Here is a 20655-nt window from a genome sequence, read left to right as displayed (position 1 = left end):
AAAAATAAAATAATTAAATATAAACAGGAAAGAGCTTTTAAAATATTGTAGTGTTAGGTTTTTGCACATAACAGAGACCAATGGTGGTAACATAAGCAAAAAGATCTTAATATGATGTCAGATACCCATAGAAGAGACATCTAGGACATCCAAGTGACCTCAGACCTATAAACAGAAACTACTTTTCAAACCAATATAGAATAGCTATAAACATGATAATTGATCTCAAATTTTATCTTCATCTAAATCCCAGTAATGGTAGTTTTTTACCTTACACTGGTTAGGACTATACAGTTAAAAGGAAAACAGATGTTAGTGTTTTCAGTAGCATTAGTGCTCTGTAATGAGATGATGTATAAAGTCCATCTGTTACCCGTAGAAGACTATCATAAAATTCTCAGGCTCTTAAGGCTGCTATAGACTTAAATACTATTTTGTAAATTACACATTTGGGGGTTATATATGGAAAGAGTGATCTTAAATAAGTGGTACAGACTCTGCTCAACATACGTACCTTTAGCATTCAAGACAAATATATTAGAAAGTAAGGAAGTCCCCAAGGGGGTCCTAGAGAAGAAGGTCTAGAGTCCTGTGTTGTGTTGAGAGGCCACTGCATCAGATCATGCAGACACATGTGGTCAGTAAGGTCTAGTAGAAATACATGACAAGCTAGAATCCGGGGATCTGAATTACCAAGCTCTCCTTTGTTTTGTATATAGTATGGAGTATTATGCGCCTCAGTCTGCCTTTCTTATTCTTGTAAGACCATGGCAGGTGAGACAGGGCACTGATCATCACATTACAGGAGACAAACACTGGCTACTGCTGCCTTTGCTGTGAAATCTTTGCAACCCTTACCTTTATAGACGTGAAATAGACTATAAAAAGTTAGTGTGTCTGTAAAGTGTTTTACTGCACGTATATAGGTGTAGATTGATTCTAGGCAATCAGATATACCTTCTGGTTTGTTTGAAGTTACAGTAACAAAATACTTGAGATAAATTACCTTGTGATGAGGAAATTGGATTTTTGGTTTGTGTTTTGGAGGTTTCCCAGCATTTGTCATCGGTCCCATTGCTTGGAGTCTGTGATGGCCAGGAGACTGGGGTGGAGCACTCTGCTCACCTTGTCATGTTTGCAGGGCAGCAAAGAGGAAGAAGCGTGCACTGTAGCTCCTTCAGTCATGCCGGACAGTGATGGGAGGGTATCTATTGGCCCTACCTGTCAGTTCTTCCACTGCCCAGCGGTGCCTGCCGCACACGGAGACTTGGACTGGTGGAGAGCTAATTTACCTTGAAAAGCTGTCGTGTCTACTTCTGATTTAAGTGTTACCTTGGGGCTGGAGAAGTGGCTCAGCAGTTAGAGTGCATGCTGCACTGTAGGGGACTGGAGTTCAACTCCCAGCACCCACATTGGGAGGCTCACAAGAACTGGTAATTCCAGCTCTAGGGGATCTGATGTCCACTTCTTGTGTCAGTGGGCACCTGTACACACACACACACACCCCCACCCAAACCAAAATTGTAGAATGCTATTTCTTTCTTTGTCTACCAATAATTGAGCATTTGATATTTTTTACTTCCTTTGTCTGTGGCTATGAGAGATAATAGTTATTTTCTGTTTTCAATGTGTTTATAGAGTTGATCATTTGATTTTGATATTTAAGAGTAGATGTTACTGATTTGGAGTAAATTGATAATAACGTACTTTTTTTCTTAGCATGGTGTTAGCTTGTATATGCAAGATAAAGAAGGATTGTCACCTTTGGATCTTCTCATGAAGGACAGGCCAACTCACGTTGTGTTTAAGAACACTGGTAAGAACATTCCTCAAACATAGTCTAGCAAGGTGCAGCTTTGAAACTCTTAATAGAATTCTAGTTTGATTAAAATATTGAGCATTTATTTGTTTGATTATGTACAAAGAACTTTTACTTTCATGTTTTGTTTTTTAAATTTGTTTATTCACAAAGTTTGTTTTGTCTTTTTAAAATTGTATGTCTGTAAAAGTTAAAATACAGCTCAAAGGGTTGGCATTTTATAATTTTTACTAGTTTAAAGTCAGAAAACAACATCAGCATCTGAAGTAAATGAAAACAAAGAATAATTGAAGTAACTATTTTAACCACACATTTAAAACTTAAAAAAAAAAATCAGTCTTTGAGTGTGTGTCTGAGTTTGTATGAATGTGGGCACGCTTAGGTAATACAGTACTTGTGTAAGGTCAGAGAATGGCCGTGGGTGTTGGCTCTGGCCTTTCACCTGTTTGAGATAGCACCTCTTTTTTCTTTTGCTACGTCTGCCAGATTAGCTTCTGCAGGTTTCTAGAATTCTCTTGCCTTTAATTCCTGTCGCTTTGTAGGAGTTCTGGGATTGCTGATGCTTACTCCATATCTGGCTTTTACATGGTCTCTGGGGATTTGAACTTAGGTCCTTACAGTTGCGTGGCAAGCACACCATCTTTTGCTCACCATCTCCCCAGTCGTACTTGCACGTATAGTGTCACTTCTTCCAGTTTCTTTGCCCTTTCCATTTGGAAATGTGAATTTACAGGAAAGGAGAGGAGAACTAAATGGGAGTAGTGTGTAGTTTGTATCTAAGCTAAGTGAGAACACAGTCATTCCCCCATTCACACTACATTGTACATGACGTTCAAAATTTCAGTCTTCCAGAATAAAAATCAAGACTTGTCACAGACTTTCCTCTGATTAAATTTTATATCAGTTTGTATTGGTCATTGTGATTTTGTATGTCAAGAGTGAACTGTGAAAGTTAGTGTTAGGCTTGTGTGTGTTAATTCAGACCTGTAATCCCAGTACTTATGAGGTGGTGTCGGAGGTTGAGACCGTGACCTGTTACGTAATGCATTTAGAGGCCATCCTGTACTCCGGAAATCCTGTCTCAATCCCTGAAATCCCCTAAAAAACGTCAGTGTTTGAATAGTAACATATAGTACCAGTGAGAGTATGCTCACTTTTATAATCATGGGCATAAGCAGGAGTTCTGGACTTAGAGTTTCTTGGAAACAAGGTAGACATGGCAGGTGGCGGTTCACTGAGGTTACATGTTAGCTCTCAGTGAGGACGAGAGGGAGGAGCAAATGCTGTGACTGCTCACATCAGATTCAGGCTTTAACTAGGATTTTGATGTTTTGGGAGAATTTTCTAGAATTATAGATTGTGTTAATAGTTTCATATTTATACAGTACTACAGTTGTTCTAAGTGTTTGGATGGAATCATGTTTCAGGTAAACTGATGATTATTATGTATCTGTAATTAGGCTAAGGTGTAATTCCTTTAAACCTTACCAGTATAAGAAATATCTTCATTTTTATTTCAGATCCCACAGAAGTCTATACTTGGGGAGATAACACAAACTTCACTCTGGGCCACGGAAGCCAGAATAGCAAACACCATCCGGAGCTGCTGGACCTGTTTTCCAGGAGCAGGGTTTACGTCAAGCAGGTATTTTCAGGGGCATCTGTGTACTTTGAGGGAGAAGGCAAGCTTTGTATTTCATACTTTGGATTTTGCACATTTTTATTCTTTTGAAGGTCTAGTGATGCGATCCATTAGGAACTCCTATTTCTGTGTTTTTTCTTACTGTAACAACCTTAGTCATATCAGGACTGTAAGGTACCTTGGACATATGAAATGTTTGAAAGAGTTGCTAGGGCATTTTTTCTCAAATGCATGTGTTTCATGTTGCTGTAATTTCTCCTGTATGGTCCTGAGTTCCTAAACATGAGTGGCTGTGCACTTTGAGCTGGTAACTTGTGAAGCTTTGCTGAGTGACCTGTTTTATTTTCACAGACTGTGTCACCATCAGGATGTGCCTGCTCTCTGGTGTTCTGTGTGTGTTACTGTTGCTCTCTGGTGTTCTGTGTGTGTGTCAGAGCTGCTCTCTGGTGTTCTGTGTGTGTTACTGTTTTTAATGTTACTCTGTTCTTCAGTTTCGTTTTCATTTTACTCTATGCAGTCTTGAAAAGTATTTAAATTTTACAAGTTGAAGCTTTATTTTTGCTACTTACTCTGTCCTCATTTTAATGCTAAGATATTTACAGTTCACATCATGTAAGTTCATCTTTGTCTTATGAGCTATGTTAATCTTTCTGTACTATTAAAAAAAGCCTGGGATTTATTGCAAGGAGGAAGGATTTATTTGGATCAGAGTTGTGGAGTCCATGTTTAGTCGGCTCTGTGGTTTGGCTCTGGTGAACTAGCATAGCCTGTCCGAGACAGTGGTAAAGGACACTGCTCACCTAACAGCAGCCAGCCAAGGGCGAGTATGAAGGAAAGACTGGGGAGGTCATTCCCCTAATGATCTTTTACTTCTTACTAGCCTCCCCTGTTAAGTTTCTACCACTGTCCTGTGACACCAACCTTAGGACCAAGTCTTTTATACAAGATCCTTTGGGGGACTGCCATACTCCTGCCAGGCCTCTTTCTAGCTCTCCTGTGGATAGTGACCTCAGTGTCTAACTTGATTCCTTAGTGCTGCTCTTTCCCGTGCTGGTATTCACTTTTTATCTTTGTTCTTACTAGTTTTTATATTGTATTAAACTAAATAGTTTAGCTGATTCATCCTTGGGAAAATCCACTCTCAGTAACTTAGAATGTGAGGTCTTTTCTATTCCATAATTTCATTCACTTTCTAGTGAGTGAGTCCGTGTGTGTGTGTGTGTGTGTGTGTGTGTGTGTGTGTGTGTGTGTGTGTTTGTTTGTTTGTTTCTGCTTGACCCAAAATAGGAGCCAAAGGTCATAACAGACCCTTAGCCCATATTTGAAGATGGAACTCTCAGTTTTTAAACTTACCGTGCAAGTTCGGCTTGCCTGTGACAGTTCTGGTTTTGATGTTTCTTCTGGTGTAATTGTTAATGCCATCCTATTTAACTAAAAAAAAAAAAAAAAAAAAAAAAGTAGATGGTAAATGATGTGAACACTATATTAAGCCTCAGTGTAATAGCACAGAGACTACACTCTTTAATTTGAAAGTCATGATATGATGGGTCATAACTAGCAAGTTTTTTCTTTTTTTTAATGAAAAAAGTTAATTATAGAGAATGTTTAATTTTGAAAGGCCAGGAATCGGAGCTTGTATAGGAGTGGGAAGAGACTAATGAATTTAAGAATGATATGTCGGTGTCCTAAAGAAAGCTCTCTTTAAACCTGAAGAAACTTACAATAGTGAAAGGGTGGAAATCCTGAGCCTGGTGTCAGAGTCGATAGTAAACATGAGGGAGATGAGCCGACAGAGCAGGAGTGGAAGGAAAGTGTACACTGCATAGTCCCCACGCAAGCAGTGCTGAGGACACATTAACTTGAGTTGTTCCTCCAGGGTTCCATATGGGGCCGGCCATCCCTCCTCAGTTTCCTGTTGCAGAGCACAAAATGGTAATCCATCCGCAGCTGTTGCTGACTGACCGTTTAGGACAATGCTTCTCAACCTTCCTAATGCTGTGACCCTTTAATATAGTTCCTCACGTTGTGCGGACCCCTAACCATAAAATTATTTTGTTGCTACTTTGTAACTGTAATTTTGCCACTGTTATGAATCATAGTTTAAATATGTGTTATTCAGGATATCTGACATGGGACCACGAAGTGGTTGAGACCCATGGGTTGAAAACTACTGATTTAGAGTATTGGAAAAATATTTTTCCTTTTCTGAGGTTTTTTGTGGTAGAGTTAGATTTTGTGGCTTGAGTAGGGAACTTTGGCAAGCAGTTAGGGAATAATGGGACCCTTAAGGGAGGGACCTAGAGTGTGAGTCTATCTAATGGTCCTGTTGTATGTGCAGTATAAAAAACTGATTCTACTCTACTTGATGCTATGAAGTTTAGAACAATACATTAAAAACCAAAAACTTCACTAATGAGGGGAAATAGTATCCGTGAAGCAATTGAGGATCAAAGAGGTTTTATGAGATAGACAAGCTCTGTGGACAGGAGCGTATTCTAAGCTTCAGTCTGGGAAGAAGAAACTGGATGGCTCCCTGCTGAGCACAGTTAAGCCACTGGAACAAGAGCTGACTGCAGTGTGATACCAAATGAACTGAATGTCATGGTCTGATTGATTAAAAATACAAAAATGAAAGGTTCTGCTATCATGGATTGTCTAGGAATGGAATAATAATATGTAATTGAACCACATATATTTGCTTTGACTCATAGAATAATTTTTTGTATATATATTTTAAGTTTAAAACCTTGGGATTAGATTTAGATTTGCCTTTACTTGTGGAATTTGTAGTACAGCTAAATGAGTATTTTATGTTACTCTTTTTGGACAGACATGTTGTGTTTATAGATGCCTGAGTGTTCATAGGTTTATGTAGCTCACCTTATAATTTTCTTATTTTCCAAAGGATTATGACTTCCTGGAGAAGGATTCTAGGCTTTCCTTCTTTCTTTTTCACGAGTCTGTAACTTAAGAAGGAAGGAGTTGGAGAGTAGTAAGGTAGAGCCATGTAGTGCTACAGTGAGGGCAGCAAATGTGGCCTGTGGGCTAGCCTGTAAGCACAGGATGCTTGAAACTCCTGTGAACTTACTCTTTCTACTTTCTAATGGTACAGTCTGCCCCCCACACGCTTGCTCCTAGAGGCTCTGAGTGCTAAGTGTGTCAGCAGCTGGTGGAGCCTTGGGACCTGAGAAAGGAAGTGGGAAAGAGAAAGACTTGAAAACACATAAAATTCTTTAAGGCTTTCTAATGATACTGAAGCTGTATTTGATAAAAACAGAGATCAAAAAAGACATAGTTCTCCCCAACTGTGCATTAGTCAAATGACTGCTGTCTAAAAACTCTTTCCATGTTTCTGTTTTATTAATAGCATAGATTCTATATGATAATCTTTGTTCTCCATTTTGCACTCTGCTCAGTTCTTGTTGTTTGATACATCATTAAATTGGACAACAAAGGACAATTACGTTTTGTCGTTGAGGCCTGCAAGCTTACACTTAATGTTTAATCTCGTACTTGGCTGCTTTTTATGTTCACCTCCCATTGGATGTTTATACACAGGTATTATATAAAGTGAGGCATTTATAGTTCTTATTTTTATTTTAGAACACTCATAAAGAGAATGGTATAGTGAGCACACTATAAATTATACAATTAACAATATTCTACTTTAAAGAATAAAATAAAAGGATTTTCTCCAGACTGTTTTAATAACGTAATTCTGCTTTTCCTTAGGTGGTGCTTTGCAAATTTCATTCAGTGTTTCTGTCCCAGCAAGGGCAGGTTTACACCTGTGGCCATGGTCGAGGAGGACGGTTAGGCCATGGAGATGAGCAGACATGTTTGGTAATTGAGTTGTTCCATAGTAGATGTTAGTAAAGCCATGATGAATTAGAAACATCACTTAGTTCCAACTGTGAGGCCAACATAATCTACAAAATTAACAATAGTTTTAAGAAATCTGTTTCCTATTATATAGCATACAAATTAAAGACTTAGATATACAGTGAAAGTATCTCAAATATCTGACCTACAGGAAATATTGAGTCAGGAAATATATGTACAGTATGTGCATGTGTGTATATGTGTATATATACATGCACATATATATATATATACATACATACACTTATCTATATGTGTATATATAAATTGTAGAGTTGAAATTAAAGGTCTGATTAAATATAAAACCTTTTTCTCTGAAATGGTAGCTTGTTTCCTTAAACTACTTTGTTAAAATATATGTGCTCTAAAAAATGAACTGTATCTTATATATAATTAGAACGTGAGTTTTTATGTTACTAAAACTTAGTGGTAATTGGAAGGAATCTAGTTTATTATATACCAGGCAAAGGCTGATTTGCTTTTTTTTAATGAGAAGACGTCTAGCGTGTTTGTCATCTATTAAGAGACAGCTAGCTCGTTAATAACCTTCCCTGCTTGAGGGTTTGGTGTGCTGCTGTCACTTTTAGTATGTCTCACAGTGGTCCTGCGAGTGCAGGGACCATTGATTGACTGCTTCGCTCTCAGATAAGGGAAATGAGGTAAAAAGTTAAACTTGATTGAAATCAAATAGCTAGTAGGTGACTAAGGGGAGCTTTGAGCCTAGGGCAGGTGGCTCCAGAGAACAGGATAATGGTTTGCTCCTTCCTTCAGGGGAGTCTGTATTCATGTCTCTCTTCCCTAAAATATCAAATAATGGGGGCTCCTTTTTCCCTGCTCTTGCCTTCTAAGTCTACATTTGGGATGCAACACAGGCTTAAATCACCTGAGTCTCACAGGACGCCTAAGCAGGCGCTGCTACGCCTGGCATGAGAGCGACCACTCAGAGTCACAGAAAGGCGGTCCACAGGCTTTTCTCTGACCTGCACACATGTGCCATGTGATTCACACACACACACACACACACACACACACACACACACACACACACACACACACAAAGAGAGAGAGAGAGAGAGAGAGAGAGAGAGAAGAGAATTTTTAAAAATGTTTTAAAACTCACTTGAATTACTTTATTGAAGTTCACTACTGTCTTTTATCTATTTTGCTCATAAGCCACAAATGTAATTTCATTAGCTTACCTGCTCTTAGATGAGATGGAGACTTAAACTCTTGAAGGTATAGTCATAGCATTTTGGATATAATGCCAGAGATTCTGTGTGCATTTTTATAAATGGTTCGTACAGACTATTGTATTCTAATAAAGTTGACTTTGTTCCCTAGGTCCCCAGGCTTGTGGAAGGACTGTCTGGTCACAGTTGTTCCCAGGTGGCAGCTGCCAAGGATCACACTGTTGTGTTAACTGAAGATGGATGTGTTTATACATTTGGTCTCAACACGTTCCACCAACTAGGAATTATTCCTCCACCTTCCAGTTGTAATGTACCCAGACAGGTAAGCTTCTGTTTGTAACCAGTTAAGTGTTTGTTTGCTATAAAACATGGATAAAAGTCATAACTTTTGGAGTAATTACTTAGTTAACTTCATCTTCAGTGACGCATACTTTTTTGATCTGACCCATGTGGCTTGCTTGGGCCCCAGACCGTGGCTGGCAGCAGTGAGAATGAAGAAAGGACATACAGTTGTGTGTAGGAAAGCTTGAATCAAGTGGTCACGTGCTTACTCGGATGAGGGTAACCTACTCCACCAGCATCCCAGAGCCTCTGCACGTTTGTTAGGTGCAGCAAAGGGAAAGGCTTAGCTGGTCTTGGTAGGAGGTTTTGTAGGCTACAGTCTCAGGCTGTAAGTCCGGGAGGGGGAGGAAGCTGCAGTTGCTAATCTGTGCACACACTGTCAGCGGTTCATGAACTCATACTCGGGCGTCTCGGTCAGGTAAGTCTGTGCCGCTCCTTGGGGCTGAGGAGTTAGTCTCCCTCTGCATGTCTGTGCCCACGTCAACAGTGCACTTAGCTAAGGGTCTCCCTCACTCAGGGCTTCCTGTGGTTCCCACTTTTTTCTTTTTCCATGAGAAAATTACAGCACAAATTTGCATTCATTCGAAGTTAAAAATAAAAGCACATTGGACGTTGGGCGTTTTGGGGATTACTTACTAACTTACCACAGAGATAAGTTTTTTGAAGATTTAAAAAAAATTATGTCTGCATGTGTGTGTCTCTGTGTGTGTGCACCAGAGGGCAGGTACTTTGGACGTCAGAAGAGTCGGCTAGACCTAGAGTCATAGGTGGCTGTGAATGGCCTGACATGGCCCCATGAACTGAACTCATAGCGACAGTCTCCACACGAACTAAATGAGCTCTTAGCCCGTGACCCATTTCACCTGCTGTAGATTTAGCCGTAGTATTAGAAGCAGAGATGAGCCTGGTTTGAGTTTTCATTTTGTTTTTCTTTTTTTGGTTCTAGGGTTGAAGTCAAAATTCTTACAAGCTAGACAATATTTTTAGTACCTAAGTTTACTACCCTCCACTCTGGAATTTTTTAGTTTGAAACTTAAATGATTATTTTTTTTAAATCAATCAGTATAACATATACCTATGCAAGCAAAGCACTACAAAAAAGCCTTTGCTTATTTAATGTGTCTACTCAGATGTCGTCACACCTGCTTGCTTACCTGAGGGTATATGGTTCAAGGTCCACCGTTCCAGCACATGACCACCATCAGAAGGTGCCCATTCCCCAAATACAGAAACCTTGTCCATGGAAATACTCTAATTAATGCAGAGTTCTCCAAATTAATGTGTAATTAGACTCATCACCTAAGACAGATATTCTCAGTGTACCACACTTTAAGTCTTATATGTTAAATTCCTTTTTAGCTTAGTCCTCTGATTCTAAAATTATTATTGAATTGACCTTTTTAGTTAAGTATGGAAGTCTAACTCTCTTCTGGACTGCTAATGGGTCAGTAGTATTACTCCAGGAGATTTGTGTGGAGTGTCTGGTTAGATAATTTCAAAAAGATCTTTGTTCTCTAACTTACTGTCAACTTGTGGATATTTAGTTTTGTGGAGTTCTGAGTTGATAAAAAGCTTTGATTTTCCAGGCAGGGGTCACGTGACAGTATTTGAAGACAGTTTAAGCAGGAGTGGGATGGTGAGGCTGATGGCTGCTCTGGTGGGTAGACATTCCCTCCTGGAAGAAAGGCCTCCGGGCTGGAATGTCAAGCTTGCTACTGTTGTGAGACCGTGGATATTTCAGATTTAAAAGTTACTATATATGTATGTAAGAATGGCTGTTTTGTATATTGCTTATTATTGCTAAAATTTTAACGATTTGGGTTTTATACAGAATTAGTTTGGTTAGTTAGTTTTTAATGCTGATGACCGAAAGTGGCTGCATCACTGTGTTCTGAGGATTTGAGTCTTGTCATGAGTGATGAATGTGTTAGCAGTTGCTAAGGCCGAAGCAATGAGGAGGGTGTACTTGTATCTTAGAGAAAATTGCACTAGATTTTTAGATACGTAGTCAACTGCAGTCTTACTTGTCATTTAAATAGATACAGGCAAAATATCTGAAAGGAAGGACGATCATTGGAGTGGCAGCAGGCAGGTTTCATACAGTGCTGTGGACTCGAGAAGCCGTTTACACACTGGGACTGAATGGTGGACAGTTGGGTAAGAAATCTTTCATGGTGATATCCAAACACTGCAGTATGATCTTAGCATAGGCATTTGATGGCATTTGTTTGTGTACATTTTTAGGTCACTTACTGGACCCCAATGGAGAAAAGTGTGTCACCACTCCTCGCCAAGTCTCTGCCCTGCACCATAAGGATATCGCCGTGTCTTTGGTAGCTGCAAGTGATGGCGCCACAGTCTGTGTCACCACACGAGGCGATATTTACTTACTTGCAGACTATCAGTGCAAGAAGATGGCAACTAAGTATGTACATTTCTGGGAAGGAGCCTGTCACTCTAAGACATAAGAAGTCAGCGCTCTAGCTGCTTACCAGCTGACAGCTGCATGCTGTGCTCTGTGAGAAGACGGAATGAAGGGAAACTAAGAACGCTTTCTCTTTGATGATGTTTGGTTTTGGACAAGGATCCAGTGGGCATATAAAAGTTTTGCTTGCAAATTATAATATTTTTGAATCATATTTAACTGAGATATGTCCCACAGAGTTTAGTTTCCTTTTTAATGTATCTGGTACACATAACTAGGCTAACCATCATTCTTGGTTTATAACATGATCACTATTTCATCTATAGGCTTTGATATCTTATATACTATGTACTAAAAAGGATCATTGCCATAAACGCTCTGTCCAGCCTTACTCCTTCCATCTCACTGTGCTGCTGCTCTTGTCCAGTGCAGGCTGTTGTTGAGCATGCTGGAGTAACGTGGAGTAGACTAGCTGGTACTTGGGATACCAGAGAATACAGAATCAAATTTAGGCATGGGTACACATGCCAATTGTAATTCTCTGCCTTGTACTTATACACAAACTCAGGACTTCACCTCTGGTTTTATTTAGAGTGATATAAAACATAGGTGTTTAAAAATAATTTGGAAGTAGTCTTGTGTTTCTGATAGTTGATTGATTTGCGTCTGATTGACAGCAGCAGTGTGTTGTCTCAGGTCTTTCCACAGTAATTGCCTCTGTAGGAAACTGTTTCCTTTTCAGACTGGTGTCTCAGAGCCTTGTGCAGTGTCCGTTTTACTATATCTCATTAGAGTAGGTCATCCAAGCATGGACATAACAGTGCACAACTACAGCTGATCCCTGGGGAAAGGTAACGTGGCCTGTGGAAATACTGCCTCATTTACAAGGCAGTTAGGGATGTAAATGTGGATGCCACAGACTTGTTCTTGCCCATGTGAAGGCGATGGCGAGATGGTGATGTCATCACATTGTTAACTCTAAGCTGAGTTCGCCAGACGTCACTTACCACATCCTATCTTCCCTAGTGACACTGGTTGTAGGTTGCATTTTAGTTTCAGAATCATGGAAATGTGGTCATACGTGTTTCTTAGAACCAATTAAATAGGTGTGAGCTGACTTTTGGAGAGTTAAGTTGTAGTTTTAATCAGCATTTATAAAACATTTTGAACATATTGTGTAAATATGCCTTCCTTTCAAATTTTCAGAAAGACATTGTTTAGATAGAGATGAAAGTACTAACGGTAACTTTGAAAACTTGTTTTTTCAAAGCAAGTAAACTTACTGAGAGGAAAGACAGTGGGAGAGTAGCAGTTGGCAGGCTCTCCAGTGTCGGCCAAGGGCTGAGGGATTAGCAGTGACCGTGACTTTCATGGCGTGTGTGCCTGCTTAGGTCTGGCCAGATTCAGTTCTCATTTCTATTTTATTTTAGTTTTTTCTGTTAAGATGCAGTTATATTTAGGAGCTGATAGTATTCCAGAGCACGAAACTCTAAATGGACGTGTATCTTACTTAGCAAGCAGGGTCTGGGTACTCATGGAGTGGAGCTTTGAGGGGACAGTCGTGCCATAGGAAGGAAGAGCTGCCTGGGAGGAGGGACTGTGTGAGTGCAGTGGCACCTTTCTGTCTTCCCTAGCATAGCAACCACTGCTTCAACGGTCGTTTCTATGAAATTCAGCGTGTGTGCTTTAGAGAATGTTAATTATGATTTTTCTTTTTCACTCAGACAACTAAATTTGAAAAAGGTTCTTGTCTCTGGAGGTTGTATGGAATACAAGGTTGATCCTGAACACTTGACAGAAAATGGGGGTCAGAAAATATGCATCCTTGCTATGGATGGAGCTGGGAGAGTGAGTAGCGTTTTCTGTTAAAGATCAGTATTGGCTTTGGATGGTTGCCACTGGTGCCCCTACCCTTCTGTGACATCCTATTGTAACTAGGGTTGCAGAGACACAGGACTGTCTCTAACCCAGTGGTGCACACCACTGCAGCCTAAAGGTTCATTTGTTCATCAGATGAAAACAAGAAGTTTGAATTATTTGGTATGTAAACTGAATATTGATCAACAGCATTGAAAGATAGAAGAAAATGTCAATTATTTCTCTTAACAGTAAATAGAGAATGTATTACAGATTTGGCCATAATTGCAAGGATTGTCCTAGTTTTGGTTTTCTGTAAGTGTATATACAGTATGTGTCTGTGTGCAGAGACTACGATGCCCTTTATTCTACTATACCTGTAAACAGCGGTGTTCTTCTAGATCTTAGCTCTTAAATATAATCTTTATTCTTGTGCAAATGTATCAATACCTTTCTCTAATAAAGCTAGGGTTAAATATCTTAATTTTCAAATTATGTTTGTGTGAGCAGATGCACGTACAAGCACACATACACAACACACAGATGCTGGGGTGCACTTATGTGGACGCCAAAGGAAGAGTTAGGGGAGCTCTTCTCTTCATACTACACAAGCCCTGAGTATTGAACTCAGGTCATCAAGCTAAGCAAGCAGCTTTACCTGGGAACCCATTTCACCAGTCCTAAAATATATTTTTACATAAAGATATGCTTAATACAGACTCAAAATTATGTTATAAATTATAGATATCTTTTAAATTTAAATGGTATTATAAAGCTTAAGTTTATTTAAGTTTAATACTGTGTATTATATATTACTAACACTGATAAAATTACACTCTGTGGCTAGGAAAACAGTTTTCTTATAAAACAATGACATCAACTATCTTGTGAGGTATAAGTAGTGGTCGGACCCTTCACATCTTAGGAACTGAGCAATCAGGCCTGGCATATTTGCCAGTGTTACAGAGTGTCCCTTCTCTCCTGTGCAGCACCACGACCTTTGCATAGCAGTGCGTTCCTGTGGTCCTAGCTGGAGGCTGAGGCTGTACTTGCTGCTACAGTCAGTGCCTCTTGGGCTGCTCAGAAGGCCCTGTTTCAGCCCCACCCCTCACAGATAGACAGACACATGAAGATGTAATTGCAGCTCCACCTGCTGTGTGTTCCTAAGCAGGAGCTGTAGCCATTATTTTCCTAGTGGGAGCCTGACGTTGGCAGGTACTATTTTGTGCTTTCCTTTAAAAAACAAAAAGAGTGGTTATGAGGAGCCATACTTTTGGAAATCATCAGTTTTAACTGGGTATGGTGGAGCAGCCCTTTAATCCCTTTTACAGGACAAGGAGGCTGGCACTCATTCCTCTCAGGCTAGCCTGGGCTGACTAGGAAGTGTGTCTTTAAACCAATCAGCACCTCCGAGCAGTTTTACGTTTAGAACATGGCAGGTGCGCAGGCAAAGGCATTGGTGCTGCAGGTGGAGCTGCAGCCTCCCCCTCCATCCTCTGCGAACTTAGCAGTACTCCCTTTCCAGTGCCCAGAACCTCTGAGAAGCTTGACACTGCGGTGACTTCTTTAGTTAAGCTTCTTTTAGTGATAATTAAGTATGTCTTCCTTTTCTCCTTGAGAGTGGGTTAGGTTGAGTTTGGTAATTATCTGACATTAAAGCATGACTCTAACATTCTCGTGTGCTGCATTATTCCAGCAGGACTGTTTGCCCCACGCAAGTCATGTGGGAAACAGCACCTCCTTCAGGAGTGTCACTGAAACACATTTTAACATGTGATGTGGCATAATCTACTTTCCTAAAAAGTGTAGTCTAACATCGTCTTGATTTTTGTAGTCTCTCTCTTTGCTGTGGAAGAGTAACCATGGAAACACACAAGCTAAGGCTTTTAGTCTGACAATGCTGTTTTTAGTTCAGATGTGCTTGTCACTGAACTGATGTGATGCTGTGTGCTTTATGTTGTGCTGTGCTCTGGTTTCCTCACAGGTATTTTGCTGGAGATCGCTCAGCAGTTCTCTGAAGCAGTGCCGATGGGCCTATCCTCGCCAGGTCTCAATCTCCGATATTGCTTTAAATAGAAATGAGATTCTGTTTGTCACACAGGATGGGGAAGGATTTAAAGGGAAATGGTTTGAAGACAAAAGAAAGAATTCTGAAAAGAAAGGTCAGTTAGTATGACTACACTAAAGTACCCTAGTCAACCTTTGATGTGTTGGGTACCCCTCTGCTGACCTCTAAGCTGTGTATTTGTCTGTGTGGTTAGTTCAGCACCTGTTTGCCACAGACTGTAAGGTCACGCATGGCACAGGGCATGAGTGTCCCTCTCTGTCATTAGCATTTAATATATTCTTTGGCATCGTGGTCTTTCATTATGTCCTCTCGAGTCACTGAGTCACTTGTTACATGCTTAGAGTGTCTTAAGAGCATTTATGACTGCTCATTGTTAGAAACGCTTCAAAATTATAAAGCATGAAATGGGGAGTTTTACATTATATTGATTTGTTGTGTTTTATCTTTTTATAGATGACTCAAGTCTGTAACCTGCAAGGTGTAAAAATATGGGATTGACAGCTTATAGAGCCAAGAGATAGCTTTTACGTAGCGTTCCCTGAGACAGATAACTAATATAAGTACTCATGAGTTTCTTAAGAGCAGGGGATGGGAATAGCTGAGACTTAGAGGAAACATGGTGACATCCAGGAACCTCGAATAGACTGCCTTTGAGAGTGTAGCTAGAGCGTGGGTCTGTCTTGTAAGAAGACTTGCGAATCTTCAGAGTTTTGCATCATTCTCTTAGTGGTCTGACACAGAGTCCATGATCTCATGCTCACAGAGCTGATCTTCAGTGTTTTCTGTCCTGGTGACTAGCTATCTGTGAGACCCCGTCCCCTTCCCTTACATTTAGCAGGTACCACGTCATGCTACTCCTCTCTTAATTTACTAACTTATTTATTAACTTAATTTATGTATATGAATACACTGTCACTATCTTCAAACATACCAGAACAGGGTATTTGATACCATTATAGATGGTTGTGAGCCACCATGTGGTTCCTGGGAATTGAACTCAGGATCTCTAGAAGAGCAACCAGTGCTCTTAACTGCTAAACACTGTCTTAATTTTTTTTTAATCATTCCTTTTCCCCTCTCCTGATTGATTGTATTAGTCCCAATCTATATCATCTTTTATTATTTCTGTTTACTTAAAGTAATAGTCTTTGTGTTTATTTTCTCATTTAAAATTCTACTGTCATCAGAATAATTGTTATAGGTGCCATGTCTACATGGAAACATTTCATACTTTGTTTTTATAGACTGGATCTGACTAGTTATTGGTCATACTTTTATTGCATGTTCTCATTACTCTTCTTACGGATGGGGACATTGTGTCCTGACTCACAGTGGTGGCACAGTGTGGTCTTTGGGTCTTTGCTCAGTGCTTGCAGGAGAATGGAGGGGGTGTGCAGTGACACCTAGGTTCATGCAGACTTAGGGTAGGCAGGCACGCCCGTCTGAGGGTTAACTGCGGCTGCAGTGCGGAAGGTGTGTGTGTTGGGAGAAGAAATTATGGCTAATTCTGAAAATTCTCTGTGTAATTACACAGATCGCAATGCTATGTTGAAGATGGAGAGGTTCTAAATTCTTTAGAAGAACTTCATGTGTATGAAAGATACTTTTATATTTTCACATCATTTTTCTATTCTAGTTACTCTAATTTCATTGCAGCCTTGATTAATGATAGTTCGTTTATTTTCTTTTTAGCAGACATTTTACCAAACCTACATCATTCCTCATCAGATGTGTCTTGTGTCTCTGATACAAATAGTGTGTATGAAAGAATTCGACTTGAGAAACTTCCTTTTGCCCATAGAGCTGTTAGTGTCAGCACAGATCCAAGTGGGTGCAACTTTGCAATCCTACAGTCAGACCCTAAAACAAGGTATAATTGTCTTTAATATATTATGTTTTTAGAAGGAATAATCATTAGACCATGTTTTTTGGTGTTGTTTTCAGTAGCTCCTGATGCATATTTAATTGAGGAGCTGTTACCAAGATCTGTAGAGACCGTCAGCAAATGGATATGGTACAAGAGCAATCAGTGGGGATAGTGTGTCTTCCCTTTAGTTTATACCTGATTTTGAAAACATTGAAGACAAATGTGTATGCCCACATAGGATCTGTCTTTAGTCCATGCTATACTTGAGGTCTTAGGTTTTACAGAATGTACTATAAATACTTTTGAGGTAGTGTGTAGAAGTTTCTGACTTTTGAATATGATAATTGACAAGAAAGAGGTGGTATGGTCATGTGTTCTAAGTATACTAGGAGAAAGAGAAGAGCAGCACCAGTGGCATCGTTGAAGAGGGAGGAAGACCTGGACGTTGGGTGACCATCCATCCATTGTGGTTTGCCCAGGTCCCCAGTTTAGCACTGAAAGTGTCATAAGCTGGGAAACCTCCCAGTCTGAGGCAGAGCAAGGGCATTAATCACTTCCCTTGATAGTGATAGGGAGGGCATACAGCACTCAGGGTTGTAGACTGATCATATATATGTATATATATATTTTCACTTGCATGAGTAACTATGACTTTTAGTTTTATTTGCTTAGTTTCTGTTTTTTTTTTCTCCACTTCCCAAATAAGTTATGTGAGAAAGGAAAAACCTGGGAACTTTTCTTGTTTTTATTGTTTTCAGTTGTTTAACCTTATGCAGACATGAGTAGAAAGACTGATAGAATATTTAACATTTTTGGGGTGATATTCTTGTATTATACCAAATGCCAGAATTGAGTGTTTTGTTCTAAGTTCAGTTTAAGTCAACCATTTCTTTTCAAGAGAATCAGTTTGGGATCCATTTCCTTGTTTTCATCATAGTAGTAATTATCTTTGCTTCATTTCTAGCCTTTATGAAATTCCAGTTGTGTCTTCATCCTCCTTTTTTGAAGAATTTGGCAAGCTCCTGAGGGAGACAGATGAAATGGACAGCTTCCATGACGTGACCTTTCAAGTTGGCAATAGACTCTTCCCTGCACATAAATACGTTCTGGCAGTGCGCTCTGACTTCTTCCAGAAGTTGTTCCTTTCAGGTGGCACTCTTTTAGAACTGACAGATGTTTACCGGAAAGACGAAGATGCTGCAGGGTGCCATCTCTTTGTGGTGGAGAAAGTTCATCCTGACTTATTCGAATACCTCTTACAGTTCATGTACACAGATACCTGTGACTTCTTAACGCATGGCTTCAAACCAAGAATGATCGTGAATAAAAAGTCAGAGGACTCTAAGGGCTCCCCAGAGTCTCATCTGCATGCTGTGAATTGCCATGTGGATGATAAGCAGAAGTCAGCATTTGAGGTGTACAGAAGCAACCAGGCTCACACACTCAGTGAAAGGCAGAAGAGCAAACCCAAGTCTTCTAAGAAGGGAAAAGGTGTTGGGGAAGATGATCCTGTAAAGATGTTGCAAAATGTTGCAAAGAAGTTTGGCCTCAGTAATTTGAGTAGCAGGTACAGTTCCTCATCCTGTGCTCCGGTGCTTCCTCTTTCAGACCTCCTTTGAAGCATGGTTGCTTGTGTTTCCTGTCACTCTCCTGTCTCCAGCTTCCCTCTGCCTCTGGGGTAGCAGTACATGGCTGCACACCTTTCCCTCACTGCTGTTTTCTGGCAGTCATCACTCAGAGACTCCTTATTTAAATGAAAGAACAGGAAGGTGGCTGCTGGGCTCCAGTGCTGTGCGGGGAGCGTGTAGTGGAAGAGTGGCAGGTCCTGTTGTGTGCTGGCCGGAAAGCTCTCTGGTCTCAGACCTGCGCACTGTCTGCCTTGTTGCTTTGCTCACCCTGGCCAGGGCAGGTTTCTGTGGACCTCAGGCTCTCAGTGTGGAAAGTGCCTGTGTTAATTGATAAAGGCTTGCATGGAGTTATATCACGTGTCTCACAGCCCGTCACCACAAATCAGTATTGATGGTCCCTTTCCCTTACACGATTGCCACGTGAAGCTGCTTGTGCTAGTCTAACCTGTCATGGCTTGGAGCAGCAGGAAGGGGTGTGCAGTGACTCCTGTTGGAAAGTAAAAAAGACTGTGTCACAGCTTTCATTTGTGGCTTCTCAGAAAGGGTATTAAGCATATTTTAAATTCTAATTAAAACTGATTTATTATGGCTTGGAATGAGGTTTCTTATTACTTTCTAGGAGATGACATAACTGTGTTTAACTGTAATAAATCTGTTAGATTTTGTTGTGTGTTGGTCTTAGGAGAGGACTGTATTCACCTTTTGTTAATTTGTATTTTTCCTTGATAGGTTAGATGGAGTCAGATATGAAAATGAAAAAATTAATGTTATTGCGAAGAAAACTGGTAATAAACTGAAGCTAAGTCAGAAAAAATGGTAAGTAGTAAATGAGGATCAGCTTTGCATAGCTAGAGTTCTGGTTCCCAGGATGGAAGTCGGACTCTTCTCGGCCCTCATGGGAAAGGAGAAGACACCTAACACTGAGAGGGGAGTCATTGAGCAAAGAGCCCTCACTGCTTAAGTGATTGAAGGAAGTCCTTCTTTCTGTTTTATTCACATAAAGAGAGGCATTTGAACTGTTCCTTTTCTTTACTTATGAATCTTATAAGTGGGAGTTTATGCGGACTTCCTCCCCTATCAGATTGGGTATTTTCACCTCCTCCCCTATCAGATTGTGTATTTTCATCTCAGGGATGAAGGGTTTGCTTACTATACTTTTCCAGGAATAAATACTCTACATACATTGTTAAAATATTGTCTTTGATACTTCAGAGGTGATAAGTTTTGGGGAAGGAGAAACTGACATTTTTTGTGGCTTACTTGGCATGTTCAAATAAGAGAATTGAAGAGTTTCGAGTATGCTTCTGATGTCACTAATACCTTGCCTGCAATAAAAAAAGAAAACCAAGCGGAAGGTTTTAAAGTTTCTATTCAGTGTCCTTTTCGATATAGACTTGAAAATGATTGGGCTATTGCTGTTTTCTTGGGCTAGGGAGAGACGAGGTCCATGCAGATCCATGTTCCTATTCTTGCCAGCATTTGATAGATTAAAGCTGAGCCAACCCTTGGGCTCTTCCTCCTCTTTGCAGATATACAAGAAATTGATCTTTGTTTGATTGGACTTCTTTTTCAGTTCGTTTCTCTATGATGTTACCATGAAGTCTGTGGATGGAAAGGAATTCCCCTGTCATAAGTGTGTGCTCTGTGCAAGACTTGGTAGGTGGCGTCTGTGAGCTGTGCGTGCTGTGTGGATTCTGCTTCCCTGTTCTCACTGCACTGTTTTTCTTGCAGAGTATTTCCACAGCATGCTTAGCAGATCGTGGATTGAGGTGAGCCGTGAGTAGGCACTGCAGAGAGCAGAGGCTGTAGACATTCAGAACTGAAACCTTTTATTTTGGATTAGCTCTTTAATTCATTTGTGTTCATGTGTGTTCAAGTTTGCTAGAAAACACCCAACATTTGGAAGTTAAAACTGTTGCTATAAAGCTGATTAAA

The 20655-nt window shown here is 40.1% G+C and overlaps 1 protein-coding gene across 1 annotated transcript in view; it reads left to right on the top strand.

Moving 5' to 3' along the window:
* Window positions 1–20655, top strand: part of Ibtk (inhibitor of Bruton tyrosine kinase) — a 64770-nt gene that overhangs the window by 9287 nt on the left and 34828 nt on the right. The window contains exons 3-15 of the mRNA XM_032909520.1: window positions 1720–1816; window positions 3340–3464; window positions 7194–7304; window positions 8685–8855; window positions 10915–11032; window positions 11120–11300; window positions 13025–13148; window positions 15142–15319; window positions 16918–17095; window positions 18057–18659; window positions 19450–19536; window positions 20294–20376; window positions 20452–20489. Coding sequence (XP_032765411.1) covers window positions 1720–1816; window positions 3340–3464; window positions 7194–7304; window positions 8685–8855; window positions 10915–11032; window positions 11120–11300; window positions 13025–13148; window positions 15142–15319; window positions 16918–17095; window positions 18057–18659; window positions 19450–19536; window positions 20294–20376; window positions 20452–20489 — 2094 coding nt within the window. The remainder of the gene's footprint in view (window positions 1–1719; window positions 1817–3339; window positions 3465–7193; window positions 7305–8684; window positions 8856–10914; window positions 11033–11119; window positions 11301–13024; window positions 13149–15141; window positions 15320–16917; window positions 17096–18056; window positions 18660–19449; window positions 19537–20293; window positions 20377–20451; window positions 20490–20655) is intronic.

Source organism: Rattus rattus, chromosome 8 (genome assembly GCF_011064425.1).
Source record: "Rattus rattus isolate New Zealand chromosome 8, Rrattus_CSIRO_v1, whole genome shotgun sequence".
Taxonomy (NCBI): domain Eukaryota; kingdom Metazoa; phylum Chordata; class Mammalia; order Rodentia; family Muridae; genus Rattus; species Rattus rattus.
Note: the sequence above shows the minus strand (reverse complement) of the source record. Positions and strands in the feature narration are given on the sequence as shown.